This window comes from Schistocerca serialis, chromosome 10, assembly GCF_023864345.2.
Source record: "Schistocerca serialis cubense isolate TAMUIC-IGC-003099 chromosome 10, iqSchSeri2.2, whole genome shotgun sequence".
Classification (NCBI taxonomy): domain Eukaryota; kingdom Metazoa; phylum Arthropoda; class Insecta; order Orthoptera; family Acrididae; genus Schistocerca; species Schistocerca serialis.
Window position 1 is genome coordinate 124,180,294 of NC_064647.1, and position 20,051 is coordinate 124,200,344.

At 42.2% G+C, this 20,051-nt stretch overlaps 1 protein-coding gene across 1 annotated transcript in view; it reads left to right on the plus strand.

The window, feature by feature from the left end:
- LOC126424911 (NPC intracellular cholesterol transporter 2 homolog a-like) overlaps positions 1–20,051 on the plus strand; it is a 96,502-nt gene that overhangs the window by 22,178 nt on the left and 54,273 nt on the right. The window contains exon 2 of the mRNA XM_050087753.1: positions 11,151–11,264. Coding sequence (XP_049943710.1) covers positions 11,151–11,264 — 114 coding nt within the window. The remainder of the gene's footprint in view (positions 1–11,150; positions 11,265–20,051) is intronic.

Sequence of the window (20,051 nt, forward strand, 5' to 3'; positions counted from 1 at the left end):
TTTTGTCTCACTGCGCTCTCGAGCGCACTGGCGGCAGAAACCTGAAGTGCGGCTTCAGCCGAACAAAACTTAATGAGTTTTTCTACGTATCTGTAGTGTGTCGTGACCATATGTCAATGAATGGAGCTACAGTGGATTTATGAAATCGCTTCAATCATTTGTAATAGCCCTGTATGACGGGTCCCATATCACTCCATTGCATAAGCTCCACACCATTAAAAAGCCTACACCAGCTTGAACAGTCCCCTGCTGACATGCATGATCCATGGATTCATGAGGTTGTCTCCATACCCGCTCGATACAATCTGAAGTGAGACTTCGTCCGACCGGGCAACATGTTTCCAATCGTCAACAGTCCAATTTCAGTTGTGACGCGTCCAGGCTAGGAGTAAAGCTTTGTGTCGTGCAGTCATCAAGGGTAAACGAGTGGACCTTCGGCTCCGAAAGCCCATATCGATGATGTTCCGTTGAATGGTTCACACGCTGACACTTGTTGATTGACGAGCATTGAAATCTGCAGCAATTTGAGGAAGGGTTGCTCTTCAGTCACGTTGAAGGATTCTCTTCAGTCTTCGTTGGTCCCGTTCTTGCAGATCTTTTTCCGGCCGCTGCGGTGTCGGTGATTCCGTGTTTTACCGGATTCCTGATATTCACGGTACACGCTTGAAATTGTACAGGAAAATCCCCACTTCATCGCTACCTTGGAGATGCTGTGTCCCATCGCTCGTGCGCCGACCAACACCACGTTCAAACTCACTTAAATCCTAATAACCTGGCACTGCAGCAGCAGTAACCGCGCCAGACACTTGTCTTATACAGGGTGTTACAAAAAGGTACGGCCAAACTTTCAGGAAACATTTCTCACACACAAAGAAACAAAATATGTTATGTGGACATGTGTCCGGAAACGCTTACTTTCCATGTTAGAGCTCATTTTATTACTTCTCTTCAAAACACATTAATCACGGAATGGAAACACACAGCAACAGAACGTACCAGCGTGACTTCAAACACTTTGTTACAGGAAATGTTCAAAATGCCCTCCGTTAGCGAGGATACATGTATCCACCCTCCGTCGCATGGAATCCCTGATGCGCTGATGCAGCCCTGGAGAAAGGCGTATTGTATCACAGCCGTCCACAATACGAGCACGATGAGTCTCTACATTTGGTACCGGGGTTGCGTAGACAAGAGCTTTCAAATGCCCCCATAAATGAAAGTCAAGAGGGTTGAGGTCAGGAGAGCGTGTAGGCCATGGAATTGTTCCGCCTCTACCAATCTGTTGTTGAGAAGCGTACGAACACTTCGACTGAAATGTGCAGGAGCTCCATCGTGCATGAACCACATGTTGTGCGGTACTTGTAAAGGCACATGTTCTAGCAGTACAGGTAGAGTATCCCGTATGAAATCATGACAACGTGCTCCATTGAACGTAGGTGGAAGAACATGGGGCCCAATCAAGACATCACCAACAATGCCTGCCCAAACGTTCACAGAAAATCTGTGTTGATGAAGTGATTGCACAATTGCGTGCGGATTCTCGTCAGCCCACACATGTTGATTGTGAAAATTTACAATTTGATCACGTTAGAATGAAGCCTCATCCGTAAAGAGAACATTTGCACTGAAATGAGGATTGACACATTGTTGGATGAACCATTTGCAGAAGTGTACCCGTGGATGCCAATCAGCTGCTGATAGTGCCTGCACACGCTGTAAATGGTACGGAAATAACTGGTTCTCCCGTAGCACTCTCCATACAGTGACGTGGTCAACGTTACCATGTACAGCAGCAACTTCTCTGACGCTGACGTTAGGGTTATCGTCAACTGCACGAACAATTGCCTCGTCCATTGCAGGTATCCTCGTCGTTCTAGGTCTTCCCCAGTCGCGAGTCATAGGCTGGAATGTTCCGTGCTCCCTTAAGACGCCGATCAATCGGTTCGAACGTCTTCCTGTCGGGACACCCTCGTTCTGGAAATCTGTCTCGATACAAACGTACCGCGCCACGGCTATTGCCCCGTGCTAATCCATACATCAAATGGGCATCTGCCAACTCCGCATTTGTAAACATTGCACTGACTGCAAAACCACGTTCGTGATGAACACTAACCTGTTGATGCTACGTACTGATGTGCTTGATGCTAGTACTGTAGAGCAATGAGTCGCATGTCAACACAGGCACTGAAGTCAACTTTACCTTCCTTCAATTGGGCCAACTGGCGGTGAATCGAGGAAGTACAGTACATACTGACGAAACTAAAATGAGCTCTAACATGGCATTTAAGCGTTTCCGGACACTTGTCCACATAACATCTTTTCTTTATTTGTGTGTGAGGGATGTTTCCTGAAAGTTTGGCCGTACCTTTTTGTAACACCCTGTATAAGCAGACGTTGCTGACCGCAGCGCCGTATCCTGTCTGTTTCTATATCTCTGTAATTGAATACGCATGCCTCAAAAATGGCTCAAATGGCTCTAAGTACTATTGGACTTAACATCTGGGACTTAGAACTACTTAAACCTAACTAACCTAAGGACATCACACACATCCATGCCCGAGGCAGGATTCGAACCTGCGACCGCAGCAGCAGCAGCAGCGCGGTTCCCGACTAAGGCGCATAGAACTGTTCGGCCACAGCGTCCGGAAAATACTATTGCCTATACCAGTTTCTTTGGCGCTTCAGTATATGTATACTATTATTTAAAATAGTTGTCACTTGACAGGCAATGGGCTGCAGGGCTCCTGCCACCAATAAACCGATGGCAGCCGGCGCTGTCGGCTGCCACTGCGTTGCCACTTGGCTCTGCTGAGCTGACTAAGGCATTGTGCCAGCCAGTCCTCAGCGAGCCGTTGTAGACGTGCGGCTGAGAGATTTGAGTGACTTGTAGCTTCGCGTGTTTACGATGTCTGATGAAAGCAGTCGCGAGAGAGGGAGGCCGAGGCTACACACTCTTCCGAAACCTGCAACAAAGTGGCGGACATGGCGTCGTTATACGCAGTCAGGCGCGTGAATACGTGTGTTCCTTAAGGGAGAGAGAGAGGGATGCAGGAGGGCCTCTCGCTCCTTTGGATAAGGTGGTGGAGCGAACTGCAGCTGCTCTGCAAGTTAACGAACGTTCAGTAATAAGAATCTGCAAGGAGAAATTCACGAAAGAAGGCTCAAGTGAATCATCTAAATTGGAGACACCTGGGAAATAGAGGCGACTAGAGAAGAGGGTCACAAAACTTGGCTCTTTTCAGGAAGATGCCATTCGTCGTCAAATACACGCATTTTATTCCAGGAAGTAGTATCCAACACTCAAAAAACTACATGCTACCCTCATAGCGGCTGACCTGTTCCAGGGTAGTAAATCGTCTTTGTTACGACCCGTGAAAATGTTAGGATTCCGCTATAAATCCCTCTCTGGCAGAAAGTTACTAATAGAACGCTAAGATATTGCAGCCTCGCGATGCCGCTTTCTTAGAGAATTAGTGGTGACAAATTTTGATGATATCGTTTGGCTTGATGAAACGTGGGTGAATGCAGGACACAGTTTAAAAAAAGGCTGGACAGACGGTAGCGGTAGTATGGCAGCTCCGATCGGCAGAGGAAAAAGGATAATTGTAGCACATGCCGGAAATTCTAAAGGTTTCATTCCAAAATTGTCTGCTGCTATTCAGTTCAAATAAGACCTGCGACTACCACGAAGAGATGAGCCACAATACTTTCGTGAAATGGTCTGAAGACTGTGTGCTCCAGAACTTAACAAAAAACTCTATCATTGTTATGGATAACGCTCCTTAACACTCAGTTGTTGTTGTTGTGGTCTTCAGTCCTGAGACTGGTTTGATGCAGCTCTCCATGCTACTCTATCCTGTGCAAGCTTTTTCATCTCCCAGTACCTACTGCAACCTACATCCTTCTGAATCTGCTTAGTGTATTCATCTCTTGGTCTCCCTCTACGATTTTTACCCTCCACGCTGCCCTCCAATACTAAACTGGTGATCCCTTGATGCCTCAGAACATGTCCTACCAACCGATCCCTTCTTCTGGTCAAGTTGTGCCACAAACTTCTCTTCTCCCCAATCCTATTCAATACTTCCTCATTAGTTATGTGATCTACCCATCTAATCTTCAGCATTCTTCTGTAGCACCACATTTCGAAAGCTTCTATTCTCTTCTTGTCCAAACTATTTATCGTCCATGTTTCACTTCCATACATGGCTACACTCCATACGAATACTTTCAGAAATGACTTCCTGACACTTAAATCAATACTGGATGTTAACAAATTTCTCTTCTTCAGAAACGCTTTCCTTGCCATTGCCAGCCTACATTTTATATCCTCTCTACTTCGACCATCATCAGTTATTTTGCTCCCCAAATAGCAAAACTCCTTTACTACTTTAAGTGCCTCATTTCCTAATCTAATTCCCTCAGCATCACCCGACTTAATTAGACTACATTCCATTATCCTTGTTTTGCTTTTGTTGATGTTCATCTTATATCCTCCTTTCAAGACACTGTCCATTCCATTCAACTGCTCTTCCAAGTCCTTTGCTGTCTCTGACAGAATTACAATGTCATCGGCGAACCTCAAAGTTTTTATTTCTTCTCCATGAATTTTAATACCTACTCCGAATTTTTCTTTTGTTTCCTTTACTGCTTGCTCAATATACAGATTGAACAACATCGGGGAGAGGCTACAACCCTGTCTTACTCCCTTCCCAACCACTGCTTCCCTTTCATGTCCCTCGACTCTTATAACTGCCATCTGGTTTCTGTACAAATTGTAAATAGCCTTTCGCTCCCTGTAATTTACCCCTGCCACCTTTAGAATTTGAAAGAGAGTATTCCAGTCAACATTGTCAAAAGCTTTCTCTAAGTCTACAAATGCTAGAAACGTAGGTTTGCCTTTCCTTAATCTTTCTTCTAAGATAAGTCGTAAGGTCAGTATTGCCTCACGTGTTCCAGTGTTTCTACGGAATCCAAACTGATCTTCCCCGAGGTTGGCTTCTACTAGTTTTTCCATTCGTCTGTAAAGAATTCGTGTTAGAATTTTGCAGCTGTGACTTATTAAGCTGATAGTTCGGTAATTTTCACATCTGTCAACACCTGCTTTCTTTGGGATTGGAATTATTATATTCTTCTTGAAGTCTGAGGGTATTTCGCCTATTTCATACATCTTGCTCACCAGATGGTAGAGTTTTGACAGGACTGGCTCTCCCACGGCTGTCAGTAGTTCCAATGGAATATTGTCTACTCCGGGGGCCTTCTTTCGACTCAGGTCTTTCAGTGCTCTGTCAAACTCTTCGCGCAATATCATATCTCCCATTTCATCTTCATCTACATCCTCTTCCATTTCCATAATATTGTCCTCAAGTACATCGCTCTTGTATAGACCCTCTATATACTCCTTCCACCTTTCTGCTTTCCCTTCTTTGCTTAGAACTGGGTTTCCATCTGAGCTCTTGATATTCATACAAGTCGTTCTCTTATCTCCAAAGGTATTTCTAATTTTCCTGTAGGCGGTATCTATCTTACCCCTAGTGAGATATGCCTCTACATCCTTAAATTTGTCCTCTAGCCATCCCTGCTTAGCCATTTTGCACTTCCTGTCGATCTCATTTTTGAGACATTTGTATTCCTTTTTGCCTGTTTCACTTACTGCATTTTTATATTTTCTCCTTTCATCAATTAAATTCAATATTTCTTCTGTTACCCAAGGATTTCTACTAGCCCTCGTCTTTTTACCTACTTGATCCTCTGCTGCCTTCACTACTTCATCCCTCAAAGCTACCCATTCTTCTTCTACTGTATTTATTTCCCCCATTCCTGTCAATTGCTCCCTTATGCTCTCCCTGAATCTCTGTACAACCTCTGGTTCTTTTAGTTTATCCAGGTCCCATCTCCTTAAATTCCCACCTTTTTGCAGTTTCTTCAGTTTTAATCTACAGGTCATAACCAATAGATTGTGGTCAGAGTCCACATCTGCCCCTGGAAATGTCTTACAATTTAAAACCTGGTTCCTAAATCTCTGTCTTACCATTATATAATCTATCTGATACCTTTTAGTATCTCCAGGGTTCTTCCATGTATACAACCTTCTTTCATGATTCTTAAACCAAGTGTTAGTTATGATTATGTTGTGCTCTGTGCAAAATTCGACCAGGCGGCTTCCTCTTTCATTTCTGTCCCCCAATCCATATTCACCTACTATGTTTCCTTCTCTCCCTTTTCCTACACTCGAATTCCAGTCACCGATGACTATTAAATTTTCTTCTCCCTTCACAATCTGAATAATTTCTTTTATTTCATCATACATTTCTTCAATTTCTTCGTCATCTGCAGAGCTAGTTGGCATATAAACTTGTACTACTGTAGTAGGCGTGGGCTTCGTATCTATCTTGGCCACAATAATGCGTTCACTATGCTGTTTGTAGTAGCTTACCCGCATTCCTATTTTCCTATTCATTATTAAACCTACTCCTGCATTACCCCTATTTGATTTTGTGTTTATAACCCTGTAGTCACCTGACCAGAAGTCTTGTTCCTCCTGCCACCGAACTTCACTAATTCCCACTATATCTAACTTTAACCTATCCATTTCCCTTTTTAAATTTTCTAACCTATCTGCCCGATTAAGGGATCTGACATTCCACGCTCCGATCCGTAGAACGCCAGTTTTCTTTCTCCTGATAACGACATCCTCTTGAGTAGTCCCCGCCCGGAGATCCGAATGGGGGACTATTTTACCTCCGGAATATTTTACCCAAGAGGACGCCATCATCATGTAATCATACAGTAAAGCTGCATGCCCTCGGGAAAAATTACGGCTGTAGTTTCCCCTTGCTTTCAGCCGTAATCACTCAGTAATACAAGATAAATCACCCACAAAGGCAACGAGGAAAAACGACTTTGTTAGCTGGTTACAGAAACATAAGGTACAGTTCGACAGTAATTTGACAAACGCAGAATTATTAGAACTTGTATCGCAACACAAGCCGAAGAACCCGATTTACATTGTGGACGAAGTGGCAAAAAAATAGGGGCATAAAGTGCTCAGATTGCCTCCTTACCATTGCCATTTGAACGCAATAGAGCAGATTTGGGCTCAGGTTAAACGGCATATTGCTGTGAAATTCACATTAACCGAAGTGGAACGCCTTTTGAAAGAGGCAGTTGAAATTGTGACATCGGAAGACTGGCAGAAGGTAGTGCATCACGTGAAAGGAGTGATAAGGGACGCATGGAACAATGAAGGTATCTTACAACAAAGGGTCGAAGACTTGTTTATATCTGTCAATACGAGCAGCGACACGGATAGTTTCACTGAAAAATGGGTTCAAATGGCTCTGAGCACTATGGGACTCAACTTCTGAGGTCATTAGCCCCCTAGAAATTAGAACTACTTAAACCTAACCAACCTAAGGACATCACACACATCCATGCCCGAGGCAGGATTCGAACCTGCGACTGTAGCGGTCTCGCTAGTTCCACTGACTGACTGAATTAAACGGTGTTTTCGCATTGTCTGATTAGTGTGTAGTGTACTTACTGCCATTAAATATTGTGTTTGTGAATTTATTTTGATTAATTCTTATTCTTGTTGTGAGACTAAGAAATACTGTTTGGCCAGCTCTCGTCATCTCCTTACGGTAAGTTAGACTGAATTTTAATTCTATTTCATTTTGTATATACAGCAAGATGATATTCAATGTGTGTAATAGTTTTCGAAATTTGAAATCTAAAGAAGAAAACCTTTCCGGACGCGAAAATTTCTCATACTTCAATAGTTAATGTAACAGCGTCCATAATTAAAATTAAGAAAACATATTTGATACGCTTATAGAAACCACTGAGACCGATACTGTTTGTAAATTTCAAAATATTTACATGATATTTACAAGAGATAGAGATTTTAAACGTCATACTTGTTTCGAGTTCAGTACTGATAAGGTTGCTTAAAAACGCTGTTTTCAGAAATTTATATACAGGAAACGTAATGCACTACGGAAACTTTTAAGGATTCTTTGCCGAGTGCATTATTTTTGTAATGAATGGAAAAAAAATATTTTGCTGTGCCAGTAATGACATGATAAGTTAGAAGCTGTTTGCGAAATCGAGAATTTAAATGGTTTCAAACGAATTAACTTAACTCTTGTCCTAATTAAAATTAAGAGCAGATATTTGACAGATTGAGAGACATTGCAGAGATATACATCATATGTGGATTTGAAATTTTTTGCTTACTTTTTGTAGAAGATACAGGCTTTAAAACGATTTTCTATCGCCGGGGGATAGAAACAAGGAAGGATGTAAGTTACGATCCCGAGTATTGCACACTACAGTCATTCGCCCTGTTGGGCACTCGTTTGCGAGTAATTGACGAAAAAAGTCGTAATTTTGTGTAGTACTGAACAGCGCTAAAAAGCTGCGATTGTGGCGTGGTGTAATAGGTAGGATAGCATCTTCGCTTGTAGGAGATTGTGGGTTCGAATTTTTCAGGTGTAGTATGTTCTTTTATTTTTAAATGTTCGTCGAAGTGACTTCGATTATCATTTTTATTCACTTAACTGATTTATATGTAATCTTTTAATTCCATTCTTTTCCACATAATTTTAATCGTAGTATCAACTTCATTTGCTCCCATTTTCCCTCTTATCATTCTTTCTGCACTTCAAATCTTTGTTCGTGTGTTTTTAATTAATTTTATGTACTAATTTCGATTTAATTTCTTTTAGCACCGTATTTTTTCATCCACATTATTGCGTTCATTATATCTATTTCTCATTTGATTGAATTTCGCTTTACTTATAAACCCGTCATTAATTTGAATTTTCATCTGCGTTATTTTGTCCATGGTGAAATAGGTATTTAGGGCATGTTTTAAATGTTTGTGTAACGATAATCGTGCAAAAAAATTGCACCCCTTGTAACAAAAATAACCAGTGCGCAAATATAAATATCTTGTTTCACCTTATGTTTTTAACTGATAGATAGAAATTACCAAATATTTGAATATTGGAAATGAAGTCCCATGCTACTTGACAGAGCGTAGGGGAACGATGCGGGAGACCCGCACCGCCGTACCAGGCAAGGTCCTAATGGAGGTGGTTTGCCGTTGCCTTCCTCCGAGCCAGTGTGCGATTTGCAGGGGGGGATGGGTGGGATTTCCCCCCCTCCGGATCAGACCATCCCCTCCACTGGTTTTAGTTTATGCATCCCAACCTGGAATGTTTATTTCCCATGCACTGGAGTAAAACTTTACATATAATTTAAATTTGTGGAGCCGAGCAGTCTTACTATTAATACTATTATTATGCTCGGTTATTAATTTTGAAAAAGTGTTATGTAGTAGTTAAGCATTTCAAAACATTTAGAACTAAATGACAAGACAATGCACGCCACATTTCCGTAGCATGCCACAATGTTGCAAGACGTTGCCCCAGCGTAAACGAGGCTTTCTAAGCCACGTCTGTATTGCATGGTGGATGTGATGTGTTGCGTACGAAACTAAAACCTGCAATTAGATCCAAACGACGTGAAAAACTGTGAAGAGGTGTCATCCTTCAGCAAGATAACGCTCGCCCGCATTCTGCCAAACGGACAGCCGACGCAATAAAGGAGTTGAGATTCGAGGTGCTGGAACACCTACCATACAGTCCAGACCTGGCTCCAAGCGATTTTCACATGTTTGGACCCTTAACGGAAGCACTACAGGGGAGAAGATTTGACAGTGATGAAGACGTCATTGCTGCGGTGCAAAATTGGTTACAGATGCAACTGATGAACGTATTTTCTGATGAAATAAAAAAAAACTCCTAAAACGTCGGGAAAATTGCATTGAAGTCCAGGGAGGTTACGTAGAAAAATAACGCATGTTTCAGTTTTCTATCATCAGAATAAGTACAGCTTTTCTCAAATGTGCCTTTACTTTTTGAATTCCCGTCGTATACCTGTATGTAGATGATTTTGTAAATAAGCTTCACTTATAATGTACTTTTAAAGATATAACAAGGGATGGCTTTTCTGATATTGCATACGCGTGAATAGTGCGTTTCGGCATTTAACATCTATTTATAAATAACTGTTTGACCATGGGTAACGCCACGGTCAAAGCTAGTAACGTATGTAATTTTATTAACCCCCTAAGACATCCCCCCCCCCCCCCCCTCTGGTAAAAGCACAAATCGCACCCTGCTCCGGGCGCAGTGGGGATGAGTGACGATGATGAAGACAACACAACAACACCGAGTCATCTCGAGGCACTTGAAAATCCCCGATCCCGCCGGGAACCGAACCCGAGACCCCGCGCTCGGGATAAATTTATATTTACAAAAATTCCAATTAGACAAAAAATAAATGAAAAATTTGTTACAGTGATTAAAACGATTAGGCAAAGGAACAGCAATAAAAATTACATTTAAGCGAATTAATTGAATAGAAATAATGATCGAAATAATTTCGATAAAGTCCGCCTCCGTAGTGTAGCGGGAGTGTTACCGCCTACCGCGCAAGGAGCCCGGGTTCGATTCCCAGCAAGGGACTGGGTGTTGTGTGTTTCATCATCATTGACTCGCAAGTCGCCGACGTGGCGTCAACTAAAAACGACTTGCAATACGGCGGCCGAACTCCCCTGAATGGGGCCTCCCGGCGAACAATGCCATACGATCATTTCCATTTTCCATTTCGATAGAGACTTAAGGACCCTGACGAGATTCGAACCCACTATCTCCTGCATTTGAAAGTGTTCTCCTATCCATTACACAAGGTAACCACGCCACGTAATCCTAATTTTTCAACGATATTGAGCACCACGCAAATTTCCAAATTCTTTATTCGTCAATTAACTCGCAAACGAGGACCCACCAGGATGAATGGCTGCAGTGTGTGATACCTGGGATCTTAACCTATGTACATCACCGTATAGATAGTTCCAGAAAGTCAATCGGACCGCTGTGGACCTCGTCTTAAGCAGAACCAAAAATACATAAAATTAGAAGTCGCCTCCCGCGCGATATCAAGTTGCAAATTAACTGATTGCAGTTTTGTTTTTTCTTTCTTTTTATCGTTGCCACATCCTAACCCAACTTTTTTATGGGCATTTTTGTACGAATCAGCAGTGTTAACCAGTCGTTTTCTTGTTGCTTTTTCCTCGTTTACAGATTCGAAAGTTGGCAAGTGCCTGCACGCGGCTGTGGAAAACTGTGATAGCGAGGCGGACCACTGCGTGCTGAAACGCGGCTCCAAAGCGACTATCACGATCGAATTCAGCCCCGGTAAGTAGGAGGACTGTTTATATTTTAGTAAATATCGGAAATCAGATATATCGATTTTTAAAAATCTATCATTGTAGGCTCATTACATCTTAAGAAGTATCGATATATCGACGTCGGCGGAGTGAATATCGACGTACCGGCCTATAAAGATATCGGCTGCACATTGTAAATATACTGCTGGTTTTAGAGCTGTATATTTAAAGTACTGATTTATAATTAGTCTGTAAATCAACCGCTCAGTCCGGAACCGCCCGACTGCTATGGTCGCAGGTTCGAATCCTGCCTCGGGCATAGATGTGTGTGATGTCCTTAGGTTAGTTAGGTTTAAGTAGTTCTAAGTTCTAGGGGACTGATGACCACAGATGTTAAGTCCCATAGTGCTCAGAGCCATTTTTTTGTAAATCAACAAGCTAGCGGCATGCCCGTTCCCCTTACAGCAAGAATTGGAAGAAAAACTACGCACGTTCACGCTTGGCGATAACCACTTAGCTAACAATGGTAACTGCATGCAAGTGTCACAACAAAGGGTGTCCGAAGGGTCCGTCGTTGGCTTTAGTCACATAACGGATTTGTCCGGAACACTTCGTGTCGACTTCCCTGGTTTCTCAGTTCTGCAAACGTCAGAGACCTAGCAACTGTAGTGGCAAAATTGCGTGGTGAAGCTAAACTTTGCAGTTTCTGTTGGTAGCGCCGGGCGCCGACTACGTCGTCATTTTCTCTCACGCGTCCACCCATCGCAGCGACAGTCTCGTTTTTAGGCATTTGTTCATCTTTTTTAGCAACTTATTCAAGAATGTCGATGTAAAGATATAGCACACTACTTGCGTTATAATTTTTTTTTCTTCACGCAACTGGCGTTTTGTTTCTTCCAATCGGAAATGATGTTATTCCATTCATACCGCCACCCTCGAGTGCAATAGCAGTCCTTCTTTTGCGCCACGATGCTGGCTTCGCACAGTCATAGATAAAGCTGGATGTGATGAAAGCTCACACAGTGAAAGAAAAATTATGTTCTACTGCAATTTCAAAAGAACAACTTCAAATATTTTCCGAAAATTTTGAAAAGATATAATACAAAATAAAAATATCAGCACTGGATATTGCCTTTTTATATCGATATATCGGTGGTGAAAGTTCTGCAGGCATATATCGACACTTACTAAAAAAATATTGATATATCGATATATTATGAACAGCCCCTGTGATTAGTCCGCATGCAACGCTTATCTTTGTCGAGTGAACGAGGACCACAACTACAGCAAACATGATTATATTTTAGACTTGGTTGTTTTGTCAAGAGATGCTGCCCAAAAACACTCCTTGACGTTTAATGTTATTTTAATGTGATCTTGCTGATGTGTAAGGAAGGAATATATTTTTGTTTGTATTGCACTTGCAGTTCAATAAAAATCACATGGGGGGGCTAAGTATCTTGCCGAAAGTGTACACTATGAGAATCGACATAGTAAAACAATTTTCAGGTTTTTAATTTAGAACAGCAACCAGCCACATGTATCTTCCTGGGGACAAAACGCAAAAAAATAGAAACTTTACCTATTTTTAAATGCAGAACTTCTTGTTTATTTTATTGCACAAAACCAGTAACATCTGCAAAGTGAAACCCTAGGAGAGCAAGGAAATCTGTAAGAGTCATCTGGAGATTCTAACAACCCTACCACAACAAAGGTCAAAAATTAATTATAGTTGTAGTGTTGCTCATGCTGCTAAATATTGCATTTTCGGGCAACAACAAAGTCATATTATGTGGCAGGCGTCATTAGAGCACGGCTAATAAAGTCATTTCTTGAAATAATGGATAAACTAGGCACTCATCTTTTCGTGTTTCCCACGCTGGTCTCGTTGTGAACTCGTGGCTCAATCGTCGAAAATCTAGGTGGTGATGATTCCAAGCTCGGGTGCAAAGAGGCCTTGGTGTTATTCTGCGATATTCAAAAGTTTTATAGATGTGTTTCATAAACTATTCTTGAAGATGAAACTTTTGCAAGTTAGGACAAAGGCGATGTAAAAAAGTTATCAGCACTCCGAATTTAAGTTACACTTCTTTTTTATTACTTTTGTTGCAATATCACGTAACTCGTTCCAAAACATCATCACTTCACAATATAAAACATGCTTGAAAATATCTTCCTCACTGTTAAAGTTCAGATTTCATAAGCTGACTACAATTTGCGTCTTTTTAACATGACGACCAAAACTTGACTCTCTAATAACCGCTTATGTACCCAAAAATCAGAGTTACAAGTACGTCAAAGATCATAGTGACAAAAGAAAGCATACACATAAGAATAATATCATTGCAATATATACATATCGACGTATGGAAGTACCTCTGCATTAATGAAATCAAATCTGAATGTTGTCACAGAAATACGTTAACTATTTTACAGAAACACAGTAGAATATTGCTGGTATCGAGAGGTTGAGGTGAGGTGCCGTAATGGTTACGTAATTCAAGTACCATTACAACATGCATTTGTAATCAACAAGAAACTGGTAATGGTTTGATTTAAATAAACATTTTTTATATCGTACGTTGCTGTAATTATAAATCACAGATGAGGTGTAGTCATTGAATTTTAATTATCACTAATATTAATGATTAATGAAAACCACCTAAGGTGTAATATTATTGAGGGTGAGCCAAAAAATTTGCGACAAACTTCGAGGGAAGATACAAGACGACTTAGACAAAATTTCCAGTTGGTGTGATGAATGGCAGCTAGCCCGAAATGGAGAAATGAAAGTTAATGCGGATGAGTAGGCAGAACAAACCTGTAATGTTCGTATACAGTATTACTAGTGTCCTGCTTGACACAGTCAGGCCGTTTGAATATCTGGGCGTAACGATGCAAAGCGATATGAGGTGGGACGAGCATGTCCGAACTGTGGTAGAGATGGCAAAAGCCCGACTTCGATTTTTAGGAGAATTTTAGGAAAGAGTGTTACACCTGTAAGGGAAACCGCATATAGGACGATGGTGGGGCCTATTCTTGAGTACTGCTCGAGTGTTTGGGATCCGTATGAGGTCGGATTGCAGGAAGACATCGAAGCGGTTCAGAAGCGAGCGGTTAGATATGTTACCGGTAGATTCGAATAAGACGTAAGTGTTACGGAGATGCTTCGGGAACTGAAATGGGAATCCCTGGAGGAAAGGCGACGTTCTTTTCGAGAGACACTATTGAGAAAATTTAGAGAACCGGAATTTGAAGCTGACTGCTGAACGATTGTATTGCTGCCAACATACATCGCGCATAAGGTCCACGAAGATAAGAGAAATTAGTGCTCGTATGGATGCGTACAGACACTCGTTTTTCCCTCGCTCTGTTTGCGAGTGGAACAGGAAGGGAAATTACAAGTAGTGGTACAGCGTACCCTCCGCCACGCACTGTACGCTGGCTTGCGGAGTATCTATGTAGATGTAGATGTTGTAGAGGGCGTGTTGAGAAACAAGTTGAAGATAGGAAGCTGTGCCGTCACCCAGCGACGATACAGAACGTCGAAGCTATAGGCGCTGGAACCTACCACTACGCCATCCATTCGGCAGCAAACGTGCCTTTGTACACTGTCACACCATAGACGGACTGACTGACACGATCGCAAAGATGGAGCTGGCTGCTATAGAGGCAGGCCTTGTCTCTTATTAATGTGATACCTGTGCCCTTGGTGCATATCGGTTTTAGACCTGAGTTTCCATCTGGAGTTTATTTTTCTTCTGTATACTGTAATACACTGGAGATTACAGAGCGTTCCAGGAGAAAAAATAAACTGTGGATAGAAACCTGTGTGTGAAACCAGCATCCATCGAGGAAACATCGTATCGCATTAAAAGGAGACAAGGCCTTACCATGCAGCAGATAGCGCCATCTTCTCCACCTTCGGTCGTGGTAATCAGTCGTCATCATTTAATAACATACAACATTGCGAGGCCTATGAAGTCACGTTTGCTGTCTAAGGGGTGGCCTAGCGGTAGGAGCAGGTGCCTATAACTTCGACGTTCTGTAGCTTCGTTGACGTTTCTGGACATGGGTTCCTATCTTCGATTTGTTCCTCAAGACACTCGTAAGTATGTCGCAAAATTTCTACGACACCCTGTATATTTATTATGTTTCGACCAGTTTCGTTCGTCATCAGGTCGCTGAGTTGCGCCATTATCATGAGATAATCGGTCTGGTAGTCGTATGTAATAATCGAGATAAAAATTATGGAAACAACAAGGCATGCTCTGTACATCCTGACAACCAGACCATTTAAAGGCAGATACTTTCTTTCACAACTTGGCAGCCTGATGGTGTTCTAAGAACGGAATCAGTTGTAGCACAATAAATGTGTAATAATGCAAGTGTGATGAGGTTTGGTTTGTGGGGCGCTCAACTGCGCGGTCATCAGCGTCCATACAAAGTCCCAATTTTTACACAGTCCAATTTTTTTCACAGTCCAATCTATCCACTGTCACGGATGATGATGATGATGATGATGATGATGATGATGATGAAATGAGGACAACAACACAAATATCCAGTCCCCAGGCAGAGAAAATCCCCAACCCAGCCGGGAATCGAACCCAGGACCCCGTGATCCAGAGGAAACAACGCTAGCCGCTAGACCACGAGCTGCGGGCATGGTGCGAGTGTGGTGGTTTTCATTAATCATTGATATTAGTGGCAATCAGCTATGGTGTTCAACATGATCAAGATTCCATTTGGGAAGAGATCAGGTTCTGGCGAAATACAGCTGTGGGGACAGATCGTGAGTGGTGATTTGACCTTGGTTGGTAGACCACTTGCCCGCAAAAGACAATGGTCCTCGGTTCAAGTCCTGGTTCAGCACAAAATTTGATCTGTTAGGAAGTTTGGTGATTAAGATTAATCTTGAAAAAGTCAAGCTGCGACGCTGAAACTTAGTGAGGCAGAAGTCTGCATTTTGGCTGTTTAGGAACCGTTCCACCTCGAAAATCGCCTCGCATCGTTCTGTAATTGTCTGCCACGCAATGCTTTTATTCATGTGAGGAAAATGTTACTGTGTTGCATGTCAGGAGAATACGCAGGGTGAGGCCAGACTTGACAGCCCAATGAAGCACCATTTGTGATTACCTCCTAACACCCTATCCAACCGAATCAGTGCATATATCCAGTCCAGAGAGGGATATTGATAAGTCGGCTCATATTGCCAAGTTCTTTGTGAAATTACTCGAAGTTGTAATCACTGAAATATCACATGCCATCTCTAGCAGTGAACTTTCATTTAGTTTCCTTCTCGCGTCTGAGTGGTTCGCTTTTTTTCTGTCACACACTGAAATTATAGCACTCTGCAATGCAAATGAAACGTACAGAACGCCTGGTACTTGGTAAATGAGGTGTATGCCCTGGCATGTAATGTATGAATGTATATGTAGATGTGCACATCCCATCAAAGGTTTGGAATAACATAGAGTTTACTACAATAACTTCTTATAGAACACCCATTTCGATTTTTACAATGCTTTATTAACAAAATTAACATAATTCCTTCTGAAAACAAGAACGATTTTGGCTGGTTATAAAAAATCATTACAAAACAGAGTAGGCTCTCTTCTAAGTGTACATCCTGAAAACAAAAAATCTTTATCTCTCGATGATGATTATCTGTCTTTAGTAGTCAGTATGTCCTCCCAGTACACGGCATGCTCTGGATTAGACTGTCAAGTTTATCTTGGAATGAGGTACCACTCCTCAACGGCAGCTCCAGTGAGGTCCTGAAGATTATCAGTTGGATTCGGACGGTGTGCAATGGCCACCTTCAACAGGTCCCATGCATGCTCAGTTGCATTTATGGCTGTGGACTGTACTAGCCAATGCATTCGCTTGATGATGCAACTCTGAAGATGCCAAGACACTGTTAGAGTACAGTGCCGTCTCGCATTGTCATCGACTAGGATGAAATTGTCACCGACTTCACGTCTTAAAGCCTTACAATCGTTTGTAGGACCTATTGGAAGTATCAGGGACCAGTCAAATTGCCGTAGATGAGAATTAGAGGGGTCTCCCGTCCCACCATTTTTTGCCGCACTGAACATTACACTTCGACCTGCAAAAGGATGGTTTTTCTCGACGTATTGGCGTTCCTGGTGCCGTCAAGCGCTTCTCAAAATCGTAACACGACCAGTGTCCGATCGCCAAACATTCATCGTCTCGTTAGCAAAAATGGCATTACTCCAATCTGTATTGGTCCAGTGTTGATGTGCAAGAGCTCAGGGCCTTCGACTGGGTCGGTTCCATTGCTTCAGTGCAGAATTTCGCATTGGTCTTCTGGAATGAAGACCACCCTGATGCAATCTTCTATGCATTGTTTGGTCTGAGATGCGAATCCCTGTTGCCCAGGAGAAATCATTTCCAATATTTCTGGCAGGTGATGTTGGATGTCTGCGAGCCAGTAACTGGAGGAAACGATCGTGCATTGGTGTTGTCATACGAGGTCTATTTATCTCTCCGTACTTTCTCCACATCTTAGACACTCCACTTTGAGTGACATGTAACCAATCGGCAACATCTTGCTATGTATGACCTGCTGAAAGTAAAGCCACTATCCTGACTCTAGGAAAGTGTTGTACGCTTCCACATGACATGTTACTGCAGTGCTGAACACAAACTGAATGAAGTTGTTGTTGATACCAGGCTGTTAGCGACGTGCCACTGCGGTAGCGGTATGTTTACATGAATGGGAAACGGTCATAAAGCAAGCGAGTAGCAAACACCATCCAGTGTATGGGCTCTAACTGGATAATGCGTGAAGCGCCTAGATCAGTGAGACTTCTAGTATCGTACACTACATTTTACGACACTATTCTAACCTTCTGATGAGCAGTGTCTATGTAGATGTATATGGCAGTTCTTTGCTGGATTCCAAGAGATTAACGACGTCCTAATGGGAGGTGGGTAGACGAAATTACAGATCAGATGCGTACTGCTGAACAAAACCGGGAGAGGACTATAACCGAAGTGGATATCAAATTTCTGAGGATGGTAATAACAAAGAAGATTAATTACGGAATGTACTGTATCGAAATAGGATCCAAAAAAAATAAGGGCAGTGGCAAATGTCGTTTGCATGGCAAAGCAAAGTGTATTCTATTATTATCCTAGGTCCAGAAGCACGCAGCTGTGTAAGCTGATAGGGAGCCGTGGACGGTATTTGATATCGACCAGGGAGTCAGCTGCCCAAATAGAATCGGTCAACAAGACAGGTTCTAAATTCGGAGTGCGGACGTTGCTGTGTGTGCATGATATCAGGGAGGAGGTGCTCAAGGTTCATTTGGTCAAGCAATGACCTCGACACTGTTCTGGAAACAGGCATTTCTTTCTACGAGGACGGGTAGAAGTTTTTCATACAAGTGCTAAATATTGTCGCGATGTGTGCTGCATGCAATGTTGAGTAGCAACTAGTGCCATTGGCTGGCGTGCTGTGCTTCTCATATATGTTTTTTTTTATTTATCATTTCTATAAGTTTCTCGATATTTCTTATGTTTATAATGTGTGCAGATTCTGGAATATTCGATGTCTGTATTAATATCAGCACTCTCCAGCAGGCAGTTCTGTTCTGCCAGTACGTTAGATCCATCATAAACGTGGTTTCGGTGCAAATCATTGCACTTCATTGGCGACCCTGCTTTCGGATTTGGACTTGATTTTGGTTCCGAAGTTACAATGTCATCGGTTTGCAGAAAGACTACATACTCGTTCTCAACATGACCTCTACTGAGTCCAATTAATTTCGCCCGGAGACATCACATCTTTCCCTCGGAAAATCAAATTGTTTCGCAACTCTGAATAGTTTGCGTTTAGGTAATAGGAAACCTTCTCATTTATCAGTGAAAGAAATGTGAGGATCTGCTAAGTGAAGCTGAGTTTGACTTTATGAAATGTAAATGGCATCAGAGAGGTGGTTATACCGTTACCTTGATAATGGTACCGAGGCTTCAGAGAAATCGAACACTTTCGTAGGATTTGTTGCCGTACCAAAGCGTTCGTCCGTCTAAAAGTGATTTAAGATGTGCTGGACTGGGACTCGAATGCGGAACCTTTGCAATTCTCGTGCACGTGTTCTACCGACTACCAAGGTACTGCTCATGACTCGCCTACACAGCTACACTTTCACCACTCCAAATCTCGCAGAAGTTCTTCATACCTTGCGGGATGAGCACTTCTTAACACTTTAAGTGAATAGACTTTGTGTGTAGACCATTCGTCGTAAATGCTGTTATTACTTTATTTACCGCAAACAATTGATTGTACTTGTATTAATATATTCGCAATATGTACGGTTTTTATGTTCGTAAGCTGGTAAGCTTGAGATATCAGTGAACAAGTGAGTATTGGTATGAATGTTCACCGATACTCTTTAAGGCATTCGTCTTCAGAACTGCTTTTGTGTTCAAATAGCGCTTGTGACCTATGGATTTGCGTTTCTGAAGTCTTTTGATACAAGCGACATATAAGTTCACAGTAAAATTAGCGACATTATAAAGTACAAAATCAATACGGGAGTCTCTTGTAAGCATATATATAGGTAGTATTATTTCGCGCCGTACATGTATGCAAATAGACTGACTGAATTCAGCTCCAGGTTACACCCAGTCTTACTGATTATGTGCTGTGAAATTCTTCTTGCAGATAATATAGTTTCACAAATTATCCCTAAAATACACTCCTGGAAATGGAAAAAAGAACACATTGACACCGGTGTGTCAGACCCACCATACTTGCTCCTGACACTGCGAGAGGGCTGTACAA